At 38.5% G+C, this 27,979-nt stretch overlaps 1 protein-coding gene across 2 annotated transcripts; it reads left to right on the top strand.

The window, feature by feature from the left end:
* Window positions 1-136: 136 nt before the first annotated feature.
* Window positions 137-27,556, top strand: LOC124131531 (ubiquitin-conjugating enzyme E2 Q2-like). 2 transcript variants are annotated; one of them, XM_048398172.1, is made up of 12 exons: window positions 137-427; window positions 6,016-6,120; window positions 14,537-14,638; window positions 15,178-15,263; window positions 15,721-15,817; window positions 17,937-18,024; window positions 18,385-18,445; window positions 19,398-19,488; window positions 20,554-20,661; window positions 21,451-21,546; window positions 23,641-23,707; window positions 24,309-27,556. In XM_048398172.1, exons 1-12 carry the CDS (start codon window positions 266-268, stop codon window positions 24,338-24,340), a joined length of 1,095 nt encoding a protein of 364 aa, XP_048254129.1. In that variant the 5' UTR covers window positions 137-265; the 3' UTR covers window positions 24,341-27,556. The 2 variants fall into 2 exon arrangements, with proteins under 2 accessions (XP_048254129.1, XP_048254122.1); XM_048398165.1 differs by having other exon boundaries at window positions 15,718-15,817.
* The last annotated feature ends 423 nt before the right edge of the window (window positions 27,557-27,979 follow it).

Below are 27,979 nucleotides of genomic sequence, written 5' to 3'. Positions count from 1 at the left end.
AATCTTCCCATCCGTGTTCTTTTTTTATCGTGACCAGCTGTAATCATATCTCGCGTCTATGTTTGTTCGTCTCAAAATAAAATTAGAAATGTGCTATAGCTTACAGGAAGTGCGAGAAGTGGAAACAAACATTAACTTGACCCTTAGTTGCGCATGCGCGCACCATGTGAAGGCAACCAACTCTGGAAAGTGAGAGGCCTTCTGGATGTTTTGTTATTGATAAACATAAACTGGTGCCCGACCAGGGTACCAGTTATCACCGAAAATGGCGTGTCTAGCGAACTTGAAACAGGATATCAAACTTTTGGAGACTTCTTTCCCGAAAGACCACGAAAGGTTTCAGATTCGATCTGCAACACTCGATGAACTGTCATGTCGATTCATCGGAAGAAATGGGAATCACTACGACATTCAAGCAAATATCACGGTATAACGAAACATATAAAGAGCCATCATCTTTGAAATGCCTTAGAAGTAGTTGCAACAAATCCTTCATTCACGTAATTCGGTTTTTGCGTCTGTTTCCTTGTCGTTTTAGGCATGAAATGATAAGCGGAAGTGATGTCAATAGCCTGGCAATGAGTAAAGTTGACAACACTCCTCTTTGTCACAATGTCAGCAAGGCCCTGCGATTTTCCGAACTAGATATTAGGATTAACTTATTAATACATGAAATATAACGATACATTAATAGTATGTAAGAGTCACGTAAGACTGTTTAGAATTTGTATGATATAAACGTGCTGTAATCTATTGTTGTATGCCATACTCAAATCACCAGCATGATAGAATCAAATTAAAGGAAAAGACATGTGAACCTTTATGTTTTCTATCTTTTGTGGAAGGTTTCACAAGGTTCCTTAATGATCAATCTAAACTATCATTAAGCATTATCATCTTGGAGAAATGTAGAAATGTTTCTAACCATCAGAAGTGGTAACGTGATATGGTTACATCTCTTTTCAATGCATAGAGTATGATGCTTACCTTGAAATATTATGTGTTTCAAAATGCCAAAAATTGTGTGCCATTATTTGGTAACCAGGGATCGCACTTGTCTATATTATTTGATGCCAATTATAGGAAAGTATTTTGATACAAATAGCAAATGATACAATGAAACATCCCTACTAGTACCACCAGTACTAGGTTAGCATTATTAGGACATAGTTCTTCTGGAAAGATAAACAAATTCTGGAGTCAGGCATTTTATGTCTTCCACAAACTTGTTTGCTCCAACCAGGCTGTTGCTTGATTTCTGGTGGTAAATAGAGTCGACATAAAAGCTGTATGTATTGACGGATGATGGAGGAATGTTGTTTGTACAAACCCCTGAAATATTGACGATGAGCCCTAGTCCATATATTATACTTTACCTAGTAATAACGATACTGGGAGATAGCTGTTATACAAGTTAGGGCTAGTAGAATCGAGAGTTTCAGCACAGATTGTAAGGATAAAAACAATACCTAATATAGCCATATCCCTCGTGGGACACAACTTACATTAGCATGATTAGTTTGAATGCCTTTGTTGTGTTTAGATAAGACAGTATTATTATTGAGTTAAATAGTTTATAATTTTAATACACCTATTAATTTGGATTTGTATGTTAGTGCAATATAAGATTTACAATACAAAAGTTTTGATTTACAATGCTACTGTTTGAGGTTTGTCTTTTCCTGATCATTTGCTGGAGTTCCATCCCTAAACCATGTTAACAGTGCCAGGATCAGCTGTAGTGATCCACGATCATTATCTGTGTGTGTCGACGGGACGGGTGCAGGCTAAAACTGCACCTCAGCAAAACCACTGGTTTCTCGGGCGAAAACAGCACCTCATTTGGCGAAAATGCCTACAAATTGTCAGATAGAAATGGCACCTCTGTTTTTAATAACGATAAGAACGATTTATGTAGTAGTATATATGCTTTATTAACATGCTATGTTATGTTATTATGTTATGCTGTGGTATATGTGTAGGAGAAACCATGTCTCCGAGGGATTACTAGTAATTGTAAACCCTCACAATGTTTTTAATGAAATAACTATCATAAACACTCTCAAATGTATAACCTGTATCAGAGATGAAATATCGCCTGCAGTCGTGAACTCGGTTCAGTGAAACCGGTGACCTCAGCATGTGGGTTTCTCAAAGGTGCGAAATCTGCACATGCGTCTCACAATGGCACAAAATCTGCACGTGCGTCTCGTAGGCTGAGACTATTACACATTTTGCTTTGACTGATGCTCATTCGTTGTACAGCCTGTTGCTGGCATACGGATCTGGAAAAGGACATTCTAAAAAGCAGTGCTGCTTTTCAACACCTATGTAGCCTTGCGGTACACTCAATGGGCTACAGATATGAAGGTTGAGAGTTCAATCCTCGGGAATATAAAGAAAACATTTGTCATTTGATTTTACATTTCAAAACATGTTACAATCTGAACGGAAGTAATAATGATTGTAAGCCCTCCTGCGAGGTGTTACAATCGTTGTATACCTCTTGCAAGGTGTTACAATCGTTGTGTACCTCCTGCGAGGTGTTACAATCGTTGTAATACCTGCTACGAGGTGTTACCACAATTTCAAAAACTCGATATCGAGTTACACTAACAGCCAGTAGGTTTATAAATGTTTTCCTTGGGCGGGGACATCGTCTGTTTTCTGCAGAAACATTCTTGTGATGTGGGCTGTCGGCAGAAAGGGGATTTATGAAATATCTATAAAATTACTATTTATTTTCTACTTACTAAAATAAATATTAAATATATAGTATATGGTATACCTGAAGTACAATATCTTGACATTTCCGCCAGTCTCAGTTTCAGATTGATTTTGAGTTAATTTGAGTAAAGGTAATCAAAGCATGTGATGTTTTCACAATAAGTTTAGTTGTGCCTCCCAGTCAATTGGAGTAGAGGCTAGTTTCTTACGTAAATTTGTTTTAACATTTCGCAATTATTTGTGTTTGCAAGTGACTACATGAGTTGTTGTTTTTCCATGTATTTCAGTACCAAGGTAAAAAAAAAATAGGGTGCCGTTTTCGCTTTAGACGAGGGGACATTTTCGCAAATTGGTGCTGTTTTGCTGAGTTGCAGTTTTAGCTATAACCCGTGTTCACCACATACCTATGTGTATGGGTTTTACTAAAGTGGTAACATATAAGACCTGCATCACTTTGGGCTTTGCTTCCACAAAGTAAGAGGACATGTTGTGTTAAAACTGAAATACTAGATGGCATTTAGAATAAATCACTCACTTCTGCAAAACATGTTATGATAGATCAGATGGGTACAATGTGTGAAGCCTATTTCTGGTGTCCCCCGCCGTGATATTGCTGGAATATTGCTAAAAGCGGCGTAAAACCATACTCATGGTCAAAGGACAGAATTATTCTTGGAATACCAGGAGATATAATAACATAATCAAGTGATAACAAGGAAGAAACCTATCTTCATAAACACGAAAGTGTTTATTGGACAAATGTTACACCAGTGAGCTTAAAATAGTGCACACAGTAGATGTGATAGAGTTGCAATGAAAGTTGTATAGTTTAATTTATTTTTTTAAGAGAAGCGGTGGTCGGGTAGCCTAGTGGTTAATGCGTTCGCACATCACGCCAGAAACCTGGGTTCGATTCCCGACATGGGTACAATGTGTGAAGCCCATTTATGGTGTCCCCCGCCAACATTTTGCTGGAATATTGCTAAAAGCGGCGTAAAACCATACTCACTCACTCACTATTTAAGAGAAAATATTTACTATGAGTAATATCTAACCCTTCAGGTGACACATCTTGTTTCGACAAGCATAAAAGAATAGACAATGAAGGGGTAGGGGAATTCCCATCTTCCTGAGGCAAGAGAATTAACTGACTATAAAAGTCCAGTTTCCACCCTTGCCGAACTAGGCTGGTATTATGGAGTTACATTTTGGCTGGACTAACGAGTCTATGCATAGTCCAATCAAAATCGCGCACCGAAATCGAAATCTGGTTAATAAACTGTCGTGCAGATTTTTTGTCGACTGCAGGATTTGCACAACATGTGCACCACCAACTCGTTGTCAGCAGATATTTTCAAAATCTTTTCATGCTTTTAATCAAGGTGCTCACGTGATTTGATGCATTTCGCGATGTAAGACCAGTTTTATCACAATATAGATCTTGATTATCTATCAGATCGTCTTGACTGGGTGTCACCATTTTGTGTGAAGCAAACGCAAGTAATACGAGAGGTGGAATTTGATTGGTCCATAGGAGAGGGACATAACTGGTTATAGCCACTGGTGGCGCTATGATCGAGCCCAGTAATTCCAGCCTAGTTTGGCCAGGGTGGAAACTGGACTTTTAAAGTCGGTTAACTCTCTTGCCTCGGGAAGATGGGGAATTCCAGGATTAGATCTTATCCTTTATTCCTTCGGGGTGGATAGTTTTCAGATCAAAAATCCATTTAAGTTCAGTGGATCAGAGTCTAGCCATGCTCTGGTCTGACTCAGGGTCCATTTTTAGCTGTTGTATCATTTGATGGTGTAGGTCTCTGGTTGAGTGTCTCACAGAATTATAGTGTTTGGCGACAGGTTGGTCCCATTGGTGGTTGGTATCGGCAAAGTGTTCTTTGAGTTGAATTCAGAAGTGTCATTTCGTTTCTCCTACATATTCATATTGTTTCCCACATTCAGAGTAGTTTAGTAAATAGATTATGTTTCTACTTTTACAGGTGAAATGCGTTTGGCATTTGTATTTGTTGCCTGTTATATCTCTACTGAAGGTGTTAACTGACTTTATATTTAGCAGATTTTACATGATTGTTTGTGAGTCTATGTGACAGTTGTCATCCAGGTTGGCGACAGTTCACCCACTGATTTGTGGTTTGAGTGGTGGGCATGTAATTGCCGCTTTCATGAGGATGTCTCTAAGTGTGCGGTTCTTCCTACATGCTGTGATGTGTGGGACTGAAAGAATAGGCCTAGCTGCATTCTAGTCTGCAGAAACGTCGACTATTTTATTTAGGTCTTGAGATGAGGATCATGGTGGTGACTGTTGTAACTGTTGACAATTAATTTTTTGGGATTATTTCCTGGTTTCATCAAAACTGAAATGAAACTTGCTTTGAATGAAGTAAACAAAATGTCTCATGGCAAGTGCTTCCATGTATTATTCCCAGCCACACATTCGGAGCAGGGTATCATGGGGTATGGTGTACTTGGTACTGTCCTTCCCTCTTTCCTTCTCACATTTTGTTTCCTGAACATAGCTCAACCTGTGAATGAAACTGTGCATTCAGTATTCCTTTCATCAAACTCTGCACAACGATCAGTCTAGCCATAGACAGGTGCCTTTAGCTACATTGTATTTAGGAATATTTTGAAAATTATATATTTTTCTGGTTTCCATGACAACAAATTCTTTTCAATGAAGGGTTCATTTCCGTAACATGCTGAACATTTGTTCATATGTATTTCCTCACTTAGCAATGAAGTGGTCAGCTATTGACTTTCATGTTTTTTTCTTTTTTTTTGTGGTCTTTTTTGTTTTTAATCATTCAATTGTAACAAATGCAAAACGCAGTGTAGCCAATGGTGGCTACTGCTACCTGGTGTCTTCTCATTGTGTCACAACCCTACTAATATGGCTAAAGGTACCAGTTAGCTAGCAGCATAGTAATCTGTTTGTGAGTCAGTGTCATTGACTTATTAGAACAAGTCCCAGGCAGCTGTTGTGGTCAGATTGTCAGATATGAGTATTTCATGCTTGTTGGGACTGGGAGTGTGTGTTTTGATGATAAAGATGACATATCATTTATCATTGTACCTGTTCTCTGTATAATTCATTAATTGCAGGTGCAACTGTTGTATCTCTGACATTGCTATGTTGTGTTGTTTGTGTTTGAAGTTGTGTACTCGAATACTTTTTCTATTAATCTCATGAACTGAAGTTTGAGTAGTGACAAGATAGTCAATCAGTTTATAAAAAACATCATTTTTAAACTGTAGTTTATTTTCTATTTTCAGGAAACGTATCCACAGTCAGCTCCAATCTGGTTCAGTGATTCAGAGGAAGTGGTGGTCACCACTGTAATAGAGAGACTTACAGAAACCACTCCCGACAAATACAATGTAAGCTGAAACTGAAATGATGGTTCCCACTTGGGGATTCAGGGGCAGAATAGGCCCTCAGTACCTAATGCTTGACGTCGTCATGGTCATGAGAGCCACGAAATGAGGATCAGGTGGTTACAGTGTTTGATCTGGCTGATTGTGTGTCATTGTTGCTCCTGATGTCGACCACTAGTTCACTTTACTTGATAATCTTGGGGTTGTCATGATAATACTGTACGGAACATTACTATATACCAATATTCTTTCACTCCACCTTTGGACTTATGCTTTTGTCAGAGTTCACAAAATCACCAAAACCCAATTCACTCTGAGTTGGACCCGTGAAGATTCCGGGGTAGAATAGGTCTTCAGCAACCCATGCTTGCCGTAAAAGGTGTCTATGCTTGTCGCAAGAGGCGACTAACATGATCGGGTGGTCAGGCTCGCTGACTTGGTTGATGCATGTCATCGATCCCAATTGCGTGGATCGATGCTCATGTTGTCAATCACTGGATTGTCTGGTCCAGACTCAATTATTTACAGACCGCTGTCATATAGCTGGACTATTGCTGAGTGCAGCATTAAACAAAAAACGAAACAAACTTTCTGAGTTGCCTGCATACAAGTACACATTAAAAAACTTGATAGCCCAATAGTATAATAACATAGTGTATTGAGCCAATGTAATGTAGCTATTTCAGCTTGCCTATGCATGTCTTTACAGATCTTTTCTTACTGAATGAATACAGGCATCACATATACATGAACTGTGCTGCACATGTGCAACATCTTGCTTATTGTAACTTGACATACCGTATTCGACGTAATAAGCGCCCACGGCGACATTTGCTAAGATATTGGCTAGTGAACAATCCCAATTAGCACCCCTTCCGATTGATCAATGTACACAAGACTTATTTATTCGCGTATAATACGCACTCGTGTGTTATATGCATCCTTAATTATGGGCATTTAATTCTGGAAAAATATATCTGTCGTACATAAACATTTCAGGCTGTCAGCATAAACCACGAAATTTATCTTTCAACTCTGTATTTTTCACCAAAATAACATTCTAATAAGAGCCCCCTATTTCTAATTTTGAGAGCGCCCTGGGCGCTTATTACGTCGAATACGGTATATCACTGTTATGAGAGGTTATGTGACATGGGACTCACTTAAAGGGCAAGTTCACACGGAAATGAACCTATTTTTCTTGTACTTTTTCCACATTAAAAGTGTTAACATAGAAGTGTCATAGACAAAAATATAAAAATATCACAATTAATTAACATATTTTTCGCATTAAAACGATTTATATTTTTCACATTTACCAAGTGTTCTATTTCCACAACAAAAACATCATGGCTTATGCCCCTTGCAATATGACGTCATTGGTGCCAATTGATAAACATTATGACGTCATCATGCTTTGTTAGAGCCGCTTCACGTGGTGTAGGTCCAGGTGTGTGATTCTAGCGTCTCAGATGCCAGCCAGCATAGTGTTATGCTGAGTCACCACTGCGCCGGAGTGTGTCGTAGGCCATGTTGTTTTACCGCAAACTGGTACTTGATATCTTTTGCGTTGAGAATAGACAGGGACCCAGTTGAATTGGCACCAATTACGTCATAATCTAAGGGGGATAACTCAGGCCTGTTTAGCTCGAAAAACGAAGGCCTCATAACGGCATATCATTTTCACACTATTGTGAGCTTCCTACGTTCACTGTGAAAAAAATGAGTGTATATTTTCAAACACAGATACTAATTAATTCTAAAATTGCGTTTTGTTTAGAAAAAGAAAGAAAGTGATTTTTGCGTGTACACTTCCCCTTTAAGGCAGCATATGGATATTTCAAAAAACAATGTTTCCATGGCAACAAACCGGACTTGGACTCAAAAACATGTGGTATTTGTTCCGGAGCAAAACCCGGAAACTCTTTGATATTTTATTATGAAACTTTGCATATGTATCAAACACATGCTAAACTGGTGCCTTTTACTGTTTCCTTAGTAACAAGTTGGACTTAAACCAAATACAGGTTACTTTCATTACCAGAGCGTAACTTAAAAGTCAGGAATGGTGTGGTGTTCATTTCTGGATCATATGTACATAATGTTTTCATATATTATCCATGGAACGTTATACCCATATTAACAGAGTACCAAAACTGTCAAGCTATTTGGATTTTCTAGAAAAAGAGCTTTGCAGGGTTGTCTTGAGAATTGTTGTCATAATTACCTGATTGAGATGTATCACACCTGACAAAGGAACTTGTACACGGTATAAAGGTGAAAAAAACAAAACCACAATTAACAAGTGACACCTGAACCAGCCTACTTCCTCGCTGTGGGTTTTATAATTTTTTTAGTGCTTGCAATTAGGCTATTCACGATAAGTTCCACTGATGCCATTATGTTTTTGTTCTGGAGTTGCCCTCCCTTTCTCAGTGTATATTCACTACAATATGAACAACAAAATTCTGATGTGCCCTATCATGCCTATGGGGGATAATGATAACGATGTTTTCTGTATAGTTAATTTGTCATGTCATGCACAGCAGTTTATGAACCGGAATGTCAATTTCGTTGAGTGATTTTGATTGGACTATGCAAAGATTCATTAGTCCAGCCAAATTATAACTCCATAATTCCAGCCTCTTTCTTCGAGTGTGAAACTGGACTTTTATTGTCAATAAACTCCCTTACCTCGTGAAGATGGGTTAGCTTCAGCCTTTTTTTGTACTTCTCAATTCATAGAATATTTTCCATTATCTTGAAGTTGAAAGTTTCTTTCAATCAGAATATCGTAGTTTTTTATCCCCGTGGCATATAATGTGGGGGGATAGAGCTATGGGCATGTCCGTCTGTTTGAATCGTTTACGGAGCAGGACTTGAAAACCATTAAATATTTCTTCATCAAACTTTGCATTTATATCACTTAAGTGGTGAAGTTGTGCCTTTTGCTATTTTGGAATTTTTCCAATTTTTTTATTTTCCAATTTTGATGAAAGCATGCTGGACATAGGCTAACTTTGTGAGTGATGTTTGTTTCCGGAGCAGAACTCCGAAACTGTTAAAAATTTCTTCATCAAACTTTGCATTTATATCACTCAAGTGGTGAAGTTGTGCCTTTTGCTATTTAGGAATTTTAGAAATTTTTATTTTTACATTTCCATGGCAACAAGTTGGACATAGGTTCTATAGGGTAGAGTTCGTTTCCGGAGCATAACTCAAAACCCATTCAAAACTTTTTAACAAAACTTTGCATATCTATCAGACTCATGCTGAACTGGTGCCTTTTGCTATTTAGGAATTTTATAAAATTTTATTTTTTACGTTTCAATGGCAACAAGTTGGACTTAGGTTCTATAAGGGTGGTGTTCGTTTCAGGAGCATAACTCAAAAACTGTTAAATACTTTCTTACAAAACTTTGCATGTCCACCAGGCACATGCTGAATTGGTGCCTTTTGCTATTTAGGAATTTTATAAATTTTTATTTTTTACGTTTCCATGGCAACAAGTGGGATTTAAGTTTTAATATAGGATGGGTTCACTTATGGAGTATAACAAATAAACTGGTAAATATTTCCTTGCCAAACATTGCATGTCTATATATAAAGCACATACTGAACTGGTGCCATTTTATATTCAGGAGTTTTAGAAATGTTTATTTTAGAATTTCCATTGCTGCTATTTTGACATGGGCTAAGAGAAATGTTGGGTCAGTTACCTGGTTTGGGACCAAAACGTGTTAAAATGGGCGGGGGATATAGATGACTTTGTAGACTATACGCTTGTTTAGTTGTTGTTTCTCTAAATTTGTCATTTGTTTGCATAAAAAAAACCCACAGAAACACTTGTTTTACTTTCCATTTCATATGGATGCGACCATGGTGGATCTTTTGTTGGTAAACAATGTATGCTTCTTCAAGAACATTCAACTCTTGACTCATTACATACAGAATTGCACATTTAGTTGTGGTTACTTTACAGGGGGGATATGTCATCTTTCTGATGACTCTTGTTTTACTCTAGTGCACACCTTTTTTCCCAAAACATACAGCTTTGTAGAGGGGGGTTTGATATGAGTTTTGATATTTTTCCCCCACCGCAAAGACATTACCCTGAGCATGTAACACCAGGAATACCTTGTCAACAAATCCATGAGGTATGCAATTCTTTCCTGTTATTACACTATCTTGTTATAAAAAGTGTTCATTGTATATCATTGTATAATGTCTAGTGATGTTTTATCGCAAATTTCACATTTTCATGGATCAAGTTTTATCACCTGCTCGTTCCCAGAAGGGATACAATGTAGTTTTGGAGTGCGCATAAAACTACCTTTTTTCCAAAATGTTGCATCTCCTAGAGGGGGGTGCATTATACTTGGGTGCACACTTTAGACAAGAAAGTACAGCAGTTGTACAGCACTTCATTTGGAACATATGTACCAGGTACGTAGACAGGAGATGTAAATGGTTAACATGGTAAATAGGCAACCTAAATAGTGTTTGTCACAAGATGATAAACAATCGGACATTGCGAAGGCCATTGGCAATCAATTTCAGTTTATTGCCCATAAACATGCCAATATGTTTATATTGTGACAATTTTGACATTTGAGTCCAGAATGGAAGCTGGTAACAGGTTAGGCAAATGAACATGATCAGCTAATTTATTCTGAAATCAATACAGGCAATAATTATTGAAATAATTATTCAGACCTGTCATTGATTGAAAATGTTGTTATGAAGGAGAAAGGAGTTTGATATTTTGATACTTTATTTTGTACCATGGTGCCAAAAAAATAAGGATTGTGGACAAGTTGTTGAGGATTTCAAACTGTTTTCATCATTTGTCATGACCCATGTTTCATTTATATCCCCTGAGGGATATGCTGAATTTGAGAGGATCAGAGCTACAGATAAGCAGCGTATTTGCGTAAAATACCCCCCTAAAATATTCAAAACCCAGTTACTTTCAATTAACTAGCATGCATCAAAGGAAAAACTCAAATGTATAAAAACAACATGCGTAAATACCCAATGAAGTTTTTTCAGCATTCGTACAAAGGAGCTAATTTCTGAAACACATTTACGAGCTTATTTATTAAGCCTATATATTTAGAACAGTTATATACATCTCAAACAATATGTCATTTTTTTTTTAAATCTTAAGATGTTCACTAATTTTGGTAAATACTCAATAGAGTGATGAATAGATGAGTGAAAAAATATTTTTTTTGATGTTGTCTACTTAAGACATATTTCTAGTGAGCCAGTTGATTTGGATCATATCCTTCTGTTTTCATGATTATCATGTGTTCCCTGTTTCAGGGCGGTGTGGTAGTCTAGTGGTTAAAGCGTTGTGACAATGTATGTGAAACCCATTCCTGGTAACCCCTACTGTGATATTGCTGACAGTGACCTAAAACAATACTCACTAAGTATCATAGTTAATACTGATATTTGCTCCCTTTTGGGATTACGGGTTACCAGAAGTCCACAAACCAAGGCTGGTCATAAAGGCAACCATATGGTTCGGGTGGTCAGACTTGGTTTCCTTCTACCCAGACAGAGTGGATTATTGCTCACAATATCGATCACAGGATTGTGTAATTTACAGGCCGTCGTCATATAGCTGGAATATTGCTAAGTGCGGCGTCAAACATCAAACCAACCAACTGATATTTGCTAGGGCCAACAGGCATGTCTGCTGTGGCAGAATTTATCTATGAATGAACCTTGTCACTGAGAGATTATACAGCTGGACACCACTTGTCCTCCCCTTGCTAACTCAACATGGTCAAGTAGCAAGCACATGATAGGACATATTGATATAGTAAGGTCAGAAAGTTTACTTTGAAAGCTTGCCGTGTTCAAAGTTCCATGAACAGTGTTTGAAGTTGAGCATGAAACAGGTTAAAGGCAGATATTCAGCCCCAAGTCTGGAGCAAATATCTGTAAAAATTCCCAATTTTGAACTGAAAATTCCCCATTTCATATATACTTTTGAATCATGTTATGGCCTCTTAGTGATGCAGTGTAACTGTATATATCTGATAACAGGAGAGGAAGAGGCTTTAATGTTTATTTTTAAATTATTGCAATGTTATTGTACAGTTTTGTTGATGTAGTTTTGATATATTGTGACTCATTTATTAAAAAGGCTTATTTTCCATTTTAAACAAGATGAATTAATTCCCAATTTGCCTGCCAAGGGCACTTTATTTGAAATCCTAGATAAATCTGTATGAAATCCATATGATACAAACTGAAGACTGAGGAAAAATCCTGCAAGCCCCAGGATAACTTAAACAGCAGGTGTGTAAGAGAACTGACATGGGCTGGAAGACTAGTGCTAATCTCTGTATGAATTTTTTTATTCAACATTCAAGTGTATTAATATCTCACTGAAACTGCTCCGGAGTGTCAGATTCACTGTAACGATGGTGGTGTACACCGTGTCAGTGTTGTAGTGGACACTAATTTAGTCTCTTGTTTTGATCAAGTTAGTGAAGAAAATGAAAATCCCACATTGAATTTGCAATTGGTTTATGTTGGTCAGTTGTTGACTTTAGAGGGAGACTGTGCCAGTGTAGACACATGATGGTCAAATTTAATGTCATTAAAGACAGGACACTAATTAGTTTCACTTCCAATGTTATTTGAACTGATGTTTGACCGTTTGTTGAAGTGGATGGAGCGTCTGCCCAGAGAGTGAAACGCCATTGGTTTGATGCCTTGTCTGCATCCTACTAAAGGGTGGTACTTGTTGTTACCCTGCCAGGTGCTCAGCATTAAGAAAGGAAGGAGTGGTCGGCTCAGTCAGCAATATGTGTCTGAGTAGGGTATCCTAGTTGAACTGTGGTATCAGGTCTCAGTGGGTTGGCGCTATAGTAATATAGTACAAGCAGCCACACACATGCATGCACATCACTGTCGAAGTGAAGCAATCTTGAGTGCAACATTAAAACCCATTTCACATAATATTTGATGTTTGACTGTGCCATTACATTTAAAAAGACCCATGAAGATCGGGGGTAAAGATAGGTCTTCAGCAACCCATGCTTGCCGTAAAAGGCGACTAACGGGATCAGGTGGTCAGGCTCGACGACTTGGTTGATGCAATGTCATCGTTTGGCATCATATAGATTAATGCTCATAATGTCAATCACTGACAATCACACAATTTATTTACAGACCGCCGTCATATAGCTGGAATATTGCTGAGTGTGACGAAAAAAAACAAAGAAAACAAACAATCAAACATTGAAACTTGTATAAGATACATAAGATGAGATGTTATGTTTTGAGATGTTTAAATGTTGTTTTTCAGATATATTATGATACCCTTATTAACATGGTTAGATATTTGTTATCATTACAATGACATGCAGGGGTAGTCATGTGTAGTACAATACAGCTATACTGACACATTTTGGATTAGTGGGCTGTGCAGCATTACTACAGTTTTAGAGAAACCTATTAGTCATTTAGTGACATTTTCACTTGTGTCAGAAGAGACATATCTAACCATGCATAACTTGAGAGCATTAGCAGCCTTTAAATTTCCTGCAAGTTGCTAGCCAGAGACTACTGAGTTGTGTTGAGGACATGTCAAAATCTGATGATGGTAGCCCAAATTGACTAGCAGCATTTGAGGGGTATAATTCTGAACCAGTGCTTAAATTTTGCGTCAATTGAAAGGGAATAAAACTGTCAGAAAATGTAAACATCTTCATCTCGTTCGATCAAACTGGCTACAAACTTGGAGGACTAGTGAAATAATGTGTACTAAAGTACTCACGGAAATGAAAAAAAACCTGTTTTTTCGACCTCAGATCTTAAATAAATGCAGTTAATATACAAAATATGTAAATATTCAAACAACTCAATTAGTACTAATTGGGCCTTGGCACAAATACAGCGTATCAAAGGTTTTTATGCCTTTTTACAAGTAAAAGTGTGTAAAAATGTGAATAAAACAGACTATTGTGAAACAGGGCATAACCAGGTGTAAATAGATCAAGGTGAATGTCCATGACCTATGACACCTTGACGACAGGTGAGAAGAGGTGCATAATGCCTATAGTCTGTTTCTGCTATGTCAATTTGGACTTAGTTTTATTTTTGAATGTTGAAAGTGACAACAAATTACCTCCTGTAAAGTACATTTTGTATTGTTCACTGAGATCAAACTAGCAAATCCAGTCTAGTACTTTTCGAGTTGTTTTGTTATTTCGTATTTACAGCGACGTAACACTTTGTGTCGATTTTTAAATTGAGAAAAACAGTTTTTTTCCATTTCCGTGAGTACTTTAGTCCTCAAGATTAGATGGATCTGGTTGATGTTATGCTGTAAGTCATGGTTCATCATTTGTTAGTGTTGTAGCATACTACAGTACAGTTGTTTGTTGTGTTTCAGATATTACAACAGGTAAAGCTACTCCTGACAGAGCTCTGTTCCCTCCACGACATCCCTGTACCAGAGGAGATTGCCTTTATTGACAGTGCTTTAGTCAACCGGGTAGGTCCTTTAGAGTAGCCATAAAGTTGTCCGGTACCTCATGTTTATCTCCAAGGGGGGATTCTGGTGCAGAGGTTATACCCCTATTTTGAAAGTGTAAAAGATTGTAATGAAATCTGAAACCCTGAAAACACTCAACCTCTGCAGTGAAATTACAGGCGTATAAGAGCTACTGTTGTTGTATTTTTTTGTTTGTTTAAGATCCGGGTTAGAATAGGTCTTCAGCAACCCATGCTTGTCGTAAGAGGCGACTAACGGGATCAGGTGGTCAGGCTCACTGACTTGGTTGATGCATGTCATCGATCCCAATTGCGTGGATCGATGCTCATGATATCAATCACTGGATTGTCTGGTCCAGACTCAATTATTTACAGACCGCTGTCATATAGCTGGAATATTGCTGAGTGCGGCGTAAAACAAACCAACCAAATCATGCATGACAAATGGGATGGTATGTCATTCACGTGATCATGAGGAGTCATGGTATTGAACTGAAATACTTTCAAAGTGGCATTTAACTCACTCACTCACTGTTTCAGGGACAACCAGTGCGAGACCGCCATGAGAGCTCTGAAGAAGAGGATGAAGATGAATTCCACTATGACATGGAAGATGATGCTCAAAGGTAGGGAAGAACTACCAAGGGATGATCTTCATTTATTCCAACTATGAGATAAATCCAATGAAACTGTGTTTGAATGCACCAGGCTATAACTGACAAGTTTTTGTGTGCCTGAGGAATGTACAGTCAAACCCTGTTGTGTTGACGTTGACAGTACCTACATAAGTACTTCATGTTGTCCGAGGCTCCAAAGAACCGAAAGAGAAAGCAGGGACCAAGCTTTAACTTCGAGACAACCAAAGTTTGACACATCTAATTCTGATACAACAGTGTTTGACTGTTTAGTAGAAAGATAAGTTATTGTGTCTATGGCATATTTGCTCACATGGCAATGGTAGTGGTGGTGGTGGTGATGGTGATGATGATGGTGATGATGGTGATGATGATGATGATGATGATGTGATGGTGATGATGGTGGTGATGATGATGATGATGATGATGATGATGATTGTTCCAGCAGTGATCAGAAGGCCAAAGAGGAAATAGATGGAATTGACACGGAAAACCTGGCTGTCCTGGAACGGCTGAAACAGAACCAACGTCTGTCTTACCTAAAGGTAGTTAGTCTCTCATAGTGTCTAGACTAGGACCTACATCATGTACATAACGGGAAAATCACCAGTACCTCATCCATATATGGCATGAAAATTGATAGTCAATGACTAGGAGTGATTGGTTAAAAATATTGTTAAATGGGATTGGGCATCAAATACTCAATAACAACAGCAAATCTGAAATGTTTATAGCCTAACTGGGGATTGGTTGGACAAGGCAGCAGAAGTAGGTCTTTACTGGAATAGGTGATCACCACTATTGACCAACACGCACAGCTTTTATTTTGTGTCAAATAACTAGTGTGGTTTTGGTGCTTAAACTGTCAGCCCTTGGTGTGCGGTCCAGGCCAGATCTATTTGAAATACACACTGAGAACAGACACTCACCCATCTCCCAATACAGTTTGGCAATTACTCTGGTCAGGCTCATCGAATGATAAACCTATAACCTTCATCAACTGTAATCCAATCATGTTATATCTATAGGAAGAAACAACTTGGGCCAGTACAACATGTTATTTCTTGCTTAGCAGAACAGTCTTCCCTGCCATTTCCAAAAATGGAAGAAATAGGTACATTAATAATGCTTTGTTTGATACTTTTCTGATATTTTTTTCATTTGCACACTTGCACACTTTTTTTCCAAAAAACACAGCTGTGTAGAAGGGGGGTGCGCATTATACACGAAATAATGAGTTGTGATGTTTTTTTCCCCCATGGAAAGATATTAACGTGAGCACATAACACCGGAAATACCATGTCAACAAATCCATACTGAAGTATGCAAATTAATCATGAAATTACACTGTCTGACTCTAAAAAGTGTTCTTTGTATATCTGGACTTATGTATGTAACTTATTTCATTAATTTTATTCAAAATTCCTTTTAATATTGTTTTAATTAATTTCGGCGAAATCGTGTGTGAAGCGATCGGAAGATCGCACAACTGACTGTTAGCAACCACGGTCAGATTACCGCTATTGACGCCTTGAAACGAACATTAGTTGACAGAGAATGGATACATATATCATAAATGCCATACTTTGACTTGTTTAAAGTCATATTTGTTATAGTTTGACGATTCTATGTCAACACGTAGTTCTTGCGATCATGCGATCATGCGATCAAGTGCGCGGGACCCTTGACGGTGACTAGTCAGACTGGTTCCATGTAAAAAATAATAACCGGCAATAGCGATCAGCTGCTTCATTTAGCGTTATTATTATTTAAAATATGTTTAGTAAAAGCTGCAGCTAAATTAACAAAATATTGGGATATATTATTCCTGATAAAAAAAAGTTTCAGATACAATTTTTGCCGATCCTTGCATTAAAATCCTGTAAAGTTATATCATTGGGTGTGTCTTGACCGAATCACCGGTAGATTCTAAGAAAACGTGTGTACAGCTGATTGCTGTTTCCGGCTTAGTTTACGAGAAAATACACAAGGTAATCTTAATCCCTGGATGTAAAACAATGCCTAGCAGAACAAAAATACAATTTAAACGGTAAATAAACATGTCTGGTGATTTTTTTTATATCAAATTTCGAATTTGTACTGACCAAGTTTCTCGTCACCCGTTTGTTGACTGGAATTCGCTGAAGGGGTAGATCTACGGTGTAATTTTTTTCTGCACTTGACATTCAAATTTTTTCTCTCCAAAATACTGACTCCCCTGAGGGGGGTGCGCATTATACATGGGTGCACACTATACTCAAGAAAATACGGTAATTATCATCCCAAACAGGCTTCAACGGGAGATATTGCTTGGGTTATGTGAAGTGGTATCTCCTAACTGAGATCGCTACAGTGAAGTTGAACCACAATGCTTTGTATCTGATCTCTCTGCTACTGAAGTTGGTTAACAGTACTTTTTACACTAAGAACCCTGAGTACAACTGTTTACAAACTGAGAAAGCTGGAAGAATGATTTTGGATGATAAATTAAATCTCTTACGCTCTATGCAGGGATGGATCTCTTTCTGGTGAAATTCTCTTTTTACTGAATGCTGTAAATCTGATTGTATGGTGTTTTACATTCTATGCAGGGATCAGTTACTAGTAAAATTCTCTATATAGTGACTGCTTTGAATCTGATTGTATTATGTTTTACATTCTCAGCAGGGATCAGTGACTGGTTCAGTCCAGGCGACTGACAGGCTGATGAAGGAGCTACGAGACATATATAAATCTGAAAGCTTTAAAAGACGTAAGATATTGTATTTCACTTTACCAGTACCTTAATCATTAGAGCATACATTCAGTATTCAAAATTAAACATGAAAGTCAAGGGGTCCTGTCATAAGCCTAACGTTAGTGATCCTCAAAGACAAGAGGGCCACCTTAATTTCAAACACTAATTTCTTATAAAGATGTTACGGTTTGTACTTTAATGGTAACTGTGAGCTTATCACTACAATTTCAATGTCCAGACTCGATTATTTATACAGACCGTCATATAGCTGGAATAGTGCGGCATTAAACAACAAACAAGCAAACTTTTCAACTTTCTCTCTTGATTGAAAAATGTGTCATACATACACTGACTACTGGATTACATCTCTTTCAGAAATCTATACAGTAGACCTAGTCAATGATTGCCTATATGAATGGTGTGTCAAGTTAAAAAAGTAAGTCAACGAACCTTACAGAATCCTACAAGTGTGGGTAGTTGGTTGTAGGGATGTAACTGAAGAAAGACATGTTCTATGGATGAACAACTTCTTTATTACAATTAGTGCGACGTTTCGGTGTAGATCCTAACACCTTTATCAAGCAATGTACATGTCGCACTAATTGTAATAAAGAAGTTGTTCATCCATAGAACTTGTCTTTCTTCATCACACCAACTTCTAAATGCCACTGAAAGAAGGGGTGTAACTGTTCATCGAACTATCAATGCTTCTCCTACAGGACCATTGGACATGCTGCATTCAAATGCTTTCCTAACATCCTTTACAATGTTAGGTTTTGTTTTGAAAAAATGGCCACTATGGCTGTTTTCTGAAAAAAGGTGTGTGAAGGCGAGCTTCTGTAACTTTGGTACGCTGGTACTCTGTTTATATACAGAGAGGGAAATTTGTCTTGGCAGCCCTCTGTTGTCAATATTTACTACCTACCATCAAGTTCCTGTCACCAATTAGTGAATTACATATGGTTGTGTAGTTATTGATAATCAATGTACATGTTTTATAGGCGTTGCATGATGTAATAGCTGTCATTAACTTGCCATTGACAACAGTTTAAGGCCGAGTAATTTGGAGTATTTGTTTTTTTGTCCAAACATTGCTGACATGATACTTACAAAGTATGGGATACGGGGATGAAATTTAAAAATAAATGTAAGGAATGTGCTTGTTGGTTTGAGAGAAGTCAACAGAGTTACCTCCCTTTCCACATCTATCCACTTTGGCGATATTTTTGCTATTGCAGACCTTGTAAATGTGTGATGTCATTCCTCCTTTGTGAAATCCATGAAACAAATATGAAATGTGAAAATGTCTATACAGAGCAGTTCCAATGGCAGTTGCCACTTCTCTGTTGATGTCTGTCTGCTACAGTGGCACTGTGTTATGTTCACAGGGTTGATCAAGACAGTCCCCTTCACTCGGATCTTCAGACATACAAGGAGAAGGAGGGGAAGGATTTCATCCAGCTTTGTTTTACTTTCAAAGTAAATATGAATATTTACAGCTATAATTGAAATTTACCTCCAGAAATTTTCCTTTTTGTTCTTATGAATACCTGTTTTAGTATAAAATAATCTGATAAAGGTGAGCTTTTGTACTGGCGTTTGTGAAGTTAATTATTTGTCACTGAGTGCAACATTTTACACTTTCACCATTATTGAAATGATATTAAGCTGCCTCCGTGGTGTAGTAAATAGAGCGTCTTCACCAAAAGCAGGTTGGTGGTTCAAACCTGGCTTCCAAGAGATGTTAGATGATGGTACTTATGCTGCCTAACACTTGTTATTAAGGGGATAAAATTAACATTCTTGAAAAGGTCTTGAATTTTAAGGTCCCTTGAAAAGCTTTGATTTTTAGTGTCAACCTTGTAAAGCCTTGAAAATTCTTGAATTTGTACAAAATGACATATGCTTGTTAATCAAAGTATGAAGCACCCAAAAATGTGTACCAAAGATGTTCACTGGAGATTTACAGTGAATAGATTTGTGTGCCAAAGACCCTGAAGAATTCATAACAAACTTAATTATTTTTTTTGTCAGGTGAGAAATAAATCTTGTTGGAAATTGTGTGATGGTTATACTGCTTTTTAGGTCTAACGACTAGTATATAGGTTGCTGGATTTAATAAAATATTGACAGATTAAGGCTAATAACCCAACTAAAAGCCTTGAAATAAACAGTTGGCAGCCTTGAAAAAACCTTGAATTTTAGTGTTCCATGTCTGTATGAATCTTGAATAAGAACAGGCTGGCTCAGTATGATGTGTGGGAGTGGGATATTCATGTTAAACTACAGTATGATATCCAAGTGGGCTAGCCAAATGAAAACAGCACAAGTCTAGACTGTTAGAAGCAGCCACACATACACATGCATGCTCATCACTATATATGTACAAGTGAAATAATCTTCGACTCAACGTTAATCCCCATTTCACCTTGATTCACTAAATGATCATACATGTATTTACAAAATATAACAATGTACGTTTGATCACCAATTAGAATAATGCTCCACTGTTCAGCTGTCAAGAAGTTGACCATTTCTTTGTAGGATTCCTTTCCATTTGATCCTCCTTTTGTGAGAGTGGTGAATCCTGTCATATCCGGAGGCTATGTATTGGGTGGAGGAGCCATATGTATGGAGCTTCTTACAAAACAGGTAGGTGCCATGACATAGCTCAAGACCGCCTCCGTGGTCCTGTGGTAGAGCGTCCGCCCGGAGAGCGGAAGGTCCAGGGTTCGATCCCGGGCCGCGTCATACAAAAAGACGTTAAAAGATTGTACTTGTTGTTACCCTGTCTGGCGCTCGGCATTAAGGGGCTAAAACAAGGACTGGTCGGCTCGGAGTCAGTATACTGTGTCTGAGCGGGGTATCCATGTTAAACTGCAGCATGGTATCTCAGTGAGCTAGCACTATAAATCGGCATCAGTCCGGACTAGTACAAGCAGCCACACACACACATACACGTGCATGCACGTCGCTATATAAGTGCAATAATCTTGGACGCGACGTTAAACCCAATTTCACCTCACCTCACATAGCTCAACATGTGGATCTGTGCATCTACATAATGCTTGATTCCTGAAACCACTTCCATGAGGCAGATGGAGATTCTGTATAGATCCATGTCATGACTATGTCATACATAGTGAGTATGGGAAGAATGATGGCCATGCTATGTATGCTTTATAGACCTTGTATTCAATGTTAGGTATTAGGTGTCAATTTCTTTTAGAGTTATCTCCCTTTACTTGATGGTCAAGCAGTGTTTCAGGAGAAATCAAGTGTTTGATTTTCTGCCTCAGTATCAGAAATATAGTGCCAGGCCACTTACATCTCAAGTCTTCTTATATTTTATGTATTTGCACATTATAACAGTGACTGAATGCCTCCAGGTAATGACCATGTTGTCTGAGCTATACTCATTATTGTTTCTGTTTTGTTCAGGGTTGGAGTAGTGCATACAGTCTGGAGTCCGTCATATTGCAGATTTCAGCTACTTTAGTGAAAGGAAAAGCCCGCATTACGTTCAGTGCTTCAAAGGTTTGTCCTCATTTGCAGTGTCTTAGTGGTGAAAGTAGATGCCTTTGTCATTTTGGTCTAGCGATCAAGTCCCTTACCCATGCTAACCGTATTGCGCTCATAGTAACAGGATATGTATTGTATCCCACCCCCACCAAGTAGATACCTTTGTCATTTTGGTCTAACGATCAAGTCCCTTACCCATGTTAACCGTATTGCGCTCATAGTAACGGGATATGTATTGTATCCAAACCCCACCAAGTAGATGCCTTTGTCATTTTGGTCTAGCGATCAAGTCCCTTACCCATGTTAACCCTATTGCGCTCATAGTAATGGGATATGTATTGTATCCCACCCCCACCAAGTAGATGCCTTTGTCATTTTGGTCTAGCGATCAAGTCTCTTACCCATGTTAACTGTATTGCGCTCATAGTAATGGGATATGTATTGTATCCCACCCCCACCAAGTAGATGCCTTTGTCATTTTGGTCTAACGATCAAGTCCCTTACCCATGTTAACCGTATTGCGCTCATAGTAACGGGATATGTATTGTATCCAAACCCCACCAAGTAGATGCCTTTGTCATTTTGGTCTAGCGATCAAGTCCCTTACCCATGTTAACCGTATTGCGCTCATAGTAACGGGATATGTATTGTATCCAAACCCCACCAAGTAGATGCCTTTGTCATTTTGGTCTAGCGATCAAGTCCCTTACCCATGTTAACCCTATTGCGCTCATAGTAATGGGATATGTATTGTATCCCACCCCCACCAAGTAGATGCCTTTGTCATTTTGGTCTAGCGATCAAGTCTCTTACCCATGTTAACTGTATTGCGCTCATAGTAACGGGATATGTATTGTATCCAAACCCCACCATATCGTTACACCTCTTTGTTACTGGTGCAATGGTCAAAGTAACTAAATGATGCCAGTTTTTCAGCTTCATCAAGTTTTGACAAGACATCTCCATAGAGAGAGGAGTGTGATGACAAAGTGTTGACAGTAATAGACACAGATATCACTTCAGATATCAAGTGTTGACTAAGTAAGAATGTGACCCCATGGGGATTCCAGGTTAGAAGTGTTCCCCAGCAACCTACACCGGTCATAAGAAGCCACCAATTGGATCGGTTGGTCAGATTCGGTGACTTCGTTTATGACGGCCTGGATCGTTGTTCATAATATCTATCACTGGATTGTCTTGTCCAGACTCAATTATTTACAGGTCTATGCCATATAGCTGGAATATTGCAGAGTGTGGCATAAAACAACAAACAAATGAACAAAAAAGCTTATGAAGTGTAAATTCAAAGAAAAGGCAAGCACATGATACCATGAGAACCAATTACTGGGATATCCGATTCATGATTGAGGGGTCATGCAGATAGTAAGAGAAAACAGCACATTTCCAACTCTGAAAATGCAGTTCAGTTTTATACCCACATTGACTTACTTGTCACATATTGCATGTATATGGGCTAAACCCACTGGTTGCGTTCATACGTGTGTTTTTGGTAGCTTTTTCCGTCACCTCCTTGCATTGTTCATTGTTTTTAATAGCCATTGGCCATTTTTCCAGTTTCATGAAAGCATGAGTGACATAGCATAAACATGATGTTCTTCACATTGTCTACATAACCAGACCTGTTGATGCTCGTTGGCAGCATATGTTCATGTTTGACACCCAAGGATAAATAAAATAATTGTCTTGGTTCTCAGGCACTGCCCGCATCATCATTAAGTTCCACAACATTTCATTTTCGGTTTGAAATTTGAAAAAAAAATCCTTTAATATTCCATGTCAAACTGTAGTCAAATACTGTATTCCAGTAATTTACAACTGAAGGAATACATTTATGTAGGGAGGTTGATTGTACACATTGTTTATTTGGTTACATTCTAGTATGAACATCCCCACCCCTCACCCCCCCCAAAAGATTACTCGTCCCCGCACTATATTTTCAAAAACCATTGCCTGAGAACCAGTTCTTTTCTTGTTGAGCCGTACATACAAGTGACCTTCAATAATGACACGGAGTACAGAATGTCATGTTTGAGTGTTGTATCTGAGTTTGAATGTGAATGACAGATTTCTTGTTTTCGTTTCTTACAGACCCAGTACAGTTTGGCCAGAGCACAACAGTCTTTCAAATCACTTGTACAGATACATGAAAAAAATGGTATGTATATGTCAGGATGTGATCCACAAAAAGACTGAATGTCTGGTAGGACTGTGTATGGTGTGTTTCATCAAAGAAGGGAACCTTCATAGTCATTTTCTTTGTCTCATGGACTAAAAGATGATGTGAGGCAGGGATTTGGGTAGGCAGCAGGGATGAACATCTACTGATTAATGATGGCCTTATGAAGAAATTCCTAAAGTGTACTGGACAAAAAATGTAGGTCATTATTTTGGGGGATATCCACTACGAAATATTTTCATGATCCCTAACTTTCTTTTTTTTTTGCTGTTCATTATTCAGCACAGATTGGTATGGGAAGGGACTTTTTGAGTGCCATTCCAAGGAAACTATCAATCTCATTGAAATCAGATCTTATGGTTCGCTACCACTACACGAAGATCTGATGACATCCCATTAAGGTCATGTCCGAACGTGAAGTGTGACTTTGTTTGAAATTTACCTTACGAAATTTTTTCACCCAACAGTGTTTGGATGGGTTCATGGTAATACCTTCTCCTGCCTTAAAAAGCAGCTCGGCATAAGCATGAAAGTATTCAACACTTATTGATCCTTTTCATAAGGCATTCTTTCTTTGCAGGTTGGTTTACACCACCGAAAGAAGACGGCTAGGTGACGATGCTTCACTCACAAGTGCTTTGCTGTTATTGCGATGTCATCAACTTGATAAGAGAGGACTTAATGATGACACATAATAAACAATATACACATGTTGTGCTATTGGGGATTAATGCAAGCTGTCTGACAACTTCCAGATGTACTGAGCTCTTCCTGCAGCATCAGATTGGACTTCAGCCCAACGTTGGGAGACTGCTCCCATGATCAGGCAGTCATACTGAATAACCCTTAGATGCCACAACTGCATAGGATCAGCCTGGTCCTTCTTTGTTCATAGTTCACACTTTGTATGCTTTAGTTCATTTTCTGTCTGTATACCATGGATACTTTTTGCAATAGGATGCTTTCAACTGGTACTCTGTTCACATCGACAATAATGCTGCAGCCTTTTCTCACTGCAATTTCATTTTGTCTTTATTATCCAAATTTCATCATTGCATTTTGTAGAATTTTCTTTTTGTTGCCTCGGTAATCAGTGTCATTTTGTTTTGATGATTAGTTTCTTGTTCTAGGCCCTCCCCCCAAAAGAAAACAATTGCAGGTTTGAGAAGGTACAGTTCAACAGCGTCTAGCCGATCTGTTGATAACGAGAATGGGTAGAGAAGGACATATTTACAACTGTTGAAGCAATCAGAATTGTGCTATGTGGGTTATCCTGAGATCTTTCTGTTTATTTATGAGTGTTATTCAACATTTACAAAGTTTGATGTTGGTTGATCATGATCTGCCTCGACAAAGTGTTCACAAGTTCCTTGGAACTAGCAATGTCTCCAGACACAGACAGCAGTCTCTACAATCCGGACAAGAGGTCAGTGATGACCGACCCCATATTGAAACAGCTTTGGAGGTGTTCTCTAGCCATAGCTATCTGATTGCATATACAGCACGTGGCAGACAGTTGCATCTCAGCAAGTGTGTACAGGCGTTATATGCAACTCTTACACAGGGATTCTGGGATTATTTTGTAGTGTATGTGGTGTGAGGGATTAAACAGACGTCATGGACGATGCCGTTTGACCATCTCGTGGGACTTCACTCCCTCAGTACATGCTTTTAGAGGAGATTCTCACACAATTATAATTATGTACAAATAACAAATATTGTACTCTGAACATGTCATCATCATCATCATCAAGTAAACTTCTGTATATGTTTAACCATTCATTGTTTGTGTTTCCATGGTTTCAACCTTGACCTTGACCAAGGTTCGTAACCACAGTTAACAAGTTAATGGAATGGGATAACAATACTAGGACCAGTCAGAATGATGTGATGGCGAATCTTGTCATGTATAAAGCGAGGATATGACCCAAACTGAGGATTTGGTACCCAACCTGTTGTGCAGATCGAGGATATGTCCCCAACCTGTGGTGCAGATCGAGGATATGTCCCCAACCTGTGGTGCAGATCGAGGATATGACCCCAACCTGTGGTGCAGATCGAGGATATGACCCTAACCTTTTGTGCAGATCGGGGATATGACCCCAACCTGTGGTGCAAAGCGAGGATATGACCCCAACCTGTGGTGCAAAGCGAGGATATTACCAAACCTGATATGTGCAAAGTGAGGCTATTACTGGAAACCTGTCATGTGTAAAGTCAGCAGTTGGTAATTGGAATGAATGGTATTGAAAAACATGGTTGCACAGTAGACTGAATCTGCTGATTCTCTGTCTGGTCTGTGTTCTGGGGCTAGGTTTTCGCAGATTCAAGTACAAATAATCTAATTCAGCATGGAATTAGGTAGCCAGCAACATCAAAGACACATTCACTTAGTACTTAGCCGTCTAGACAGACACAAGAACCAGACTATGGAGAAATATTAAGCTTGAATTATACTGTCCGACATTCATTAGTGTTGTAGGATCTGTCAAAATGGAGTGTACTTTACATCAAGTCTTTTTCATTGCCAAAATCATCGACAAAAGTCCTGTAACAGCACAAGTTAATTAAGTTAATCTGAGCTAGATGTGACTGATTAACATCCGACAATGATCCACAACTTTTAATTCTTATCTTCAAGAGCGTTCACATGGTTCAGCCATGAGGAGTCGATATAACAATACTTACCGTATTAGACTCCAGAGACCATTTAATAGAGACTTAACATTTTGTTTATTTATTTTTTTAATGAAAATGTTTTTTAATGTATAATAGAAAGGAGTCGAGAGAATATCTTCATGCCAAATTCAGGGATACATCTTTGCACTGGCCAACTTGTTGAGTGTGGTTGTCTTGTATTCAAGGTATCCTGTGGTTCAGTTGAATTTCAGACTTTTTAAAGGGGTGTCCCTATGTTATCCCAACAAGGGCTGGTAAATATGTTAGGTTACTTTGCATTCCTAAAACTAAGCTACACTTCGGGTCTATATGAGAGACTAACAGTGACAATCATTGGGAAAAGTATTGTGACACTCCCGGGCTAAACGCGAAGTGCAGGTACTTAAACTAAATAAACATCCTGATATGATTCCATCATTAATATTTCGAACAATATTGAAAAAAGTACGAATGATGGCTACGCTTTCAGGTGTAATGGCAGGGGTGACATATCACAACATGCCAACCTGCTTCCCTGTGTATGTCGCACTGGCAATACTGACGGTGTGGCGCCACCGCAGCATACCCATGGAACCAGGCTGCACAACATGTATGAAATTGACAGGGACTTCAGGAACTATTTTTGTGTTGAGCTGCGGTTACCGTATCCCCTCGTTTAATGTCTGTTTTTCAACTGCTGTGAGTTACAGATCGTCCTTAGAAACATCTGCCAAATGCGCAGTAGGATTTACAGCCCCCATCTACATATCTGACTGGCTACAAATATTACATTATTTATGAATATTCATACCGATCCCTTACCTCTGAATAGGTATACTTTATCTCAGAATGTGAACGTTGAAAGGGGATTCTAGATTGGAACCTGGTGTTTTCGAGGAGGGCGCTATCCAATGTGGAATCCTTTTTCAATGCTTTCAATTGGTAACCGCAGCTATATTTGTGCTATGCGTGTCTCGGAGTTCTGTGTTGCTGGGTGTGGTGTATTTGGGAGAGAGTGTACAACTATGACGTGATTAACGTTTTCAGTGGAAGCAGGTGTGCATTACCATTGTACCATTGTTTGTTGTACATACATGAAACAATCAAGATTGTGTTGCGAGTTTTGATTCGTGACTGATTTGAGAATATTGAATAAATTATAGTCACTTTCATAGTTGTTGAACTAGCTAAAAAATAGTCACGCTTTCTCGTGATGTAACTTGAGAATTTACCTTAAGTTTCGTTAACTATACAACTGGTCATAACATGTATGTAGAACCTTTCCTTGTGTATGTCTGGAATCGGGTTTACATTAATCACATACTGTCGTAATGATCTAATAGTCGTTTGTGTTTACTGGACATAGGGCACATTTCGACAAGTAATGATGAAATGGGTACAAAGTCGATAGTTTGCTCCTCGAACAACACACAAAGAAGGTTTTCACCCCACTTTATGTGCAGTATATCCAAACTGTGATCTTTATCTGATTATTTGTTATCTAAGGACCGCTTCCGTGGTCTAATGGTAGAGCGTCCGCCCGGAGAGCCGAAGGTCCGGGGTTCGATCCCCGGCCGCGTCATACCAAAAGAC

The sequence above is a fragment of the Haliotis rufescens genome, unplaced genomic scaffold (assembly GCF_023055435.1).
Source record: "Haliotis rufescens isolate VD_foot unplaced genomic scaffold, xgHalRufe1.0.p SCAF_1, whole genome shotgun sequence".
Lineage (NCBI taxonomy): Eukaryota > Metazoa > Mollusca > Gastropoda > Lepetellida > Haliotidae > Haliotis > Haliotis rufescens.
This window is presented reverse-complemented; position numbering and strand designations above follow the sequence as displayed.

What these genes read in the sequence shown, in the direction of transcription:
- LOC124131531 (XM_048398165.1), top strand. Translation starts at nt 266, where the DNA reads ATGGCGTGTCTAGCGAACTTGAAACAGGATATCAAACTTTTGGAGACT. An exon ending in CCACTCCCGACAAATACAAT is followed by an intron (nt 6,121 to 14,536) that starts GTAAGCTGAAAC and finishes GTTGTGTTTCAG; the next exon opens with ATATTACAACAGGTAAAGCT. An exon ending in AGCTTTGTTTTACTTTCAAA is followed by an intron (nt 19,489 to 20,553) that starts GTAAATATGAAT and finishes ATTTCTTTGTAG; the next exon opens with GATTCCTTTCCATTTGATCC.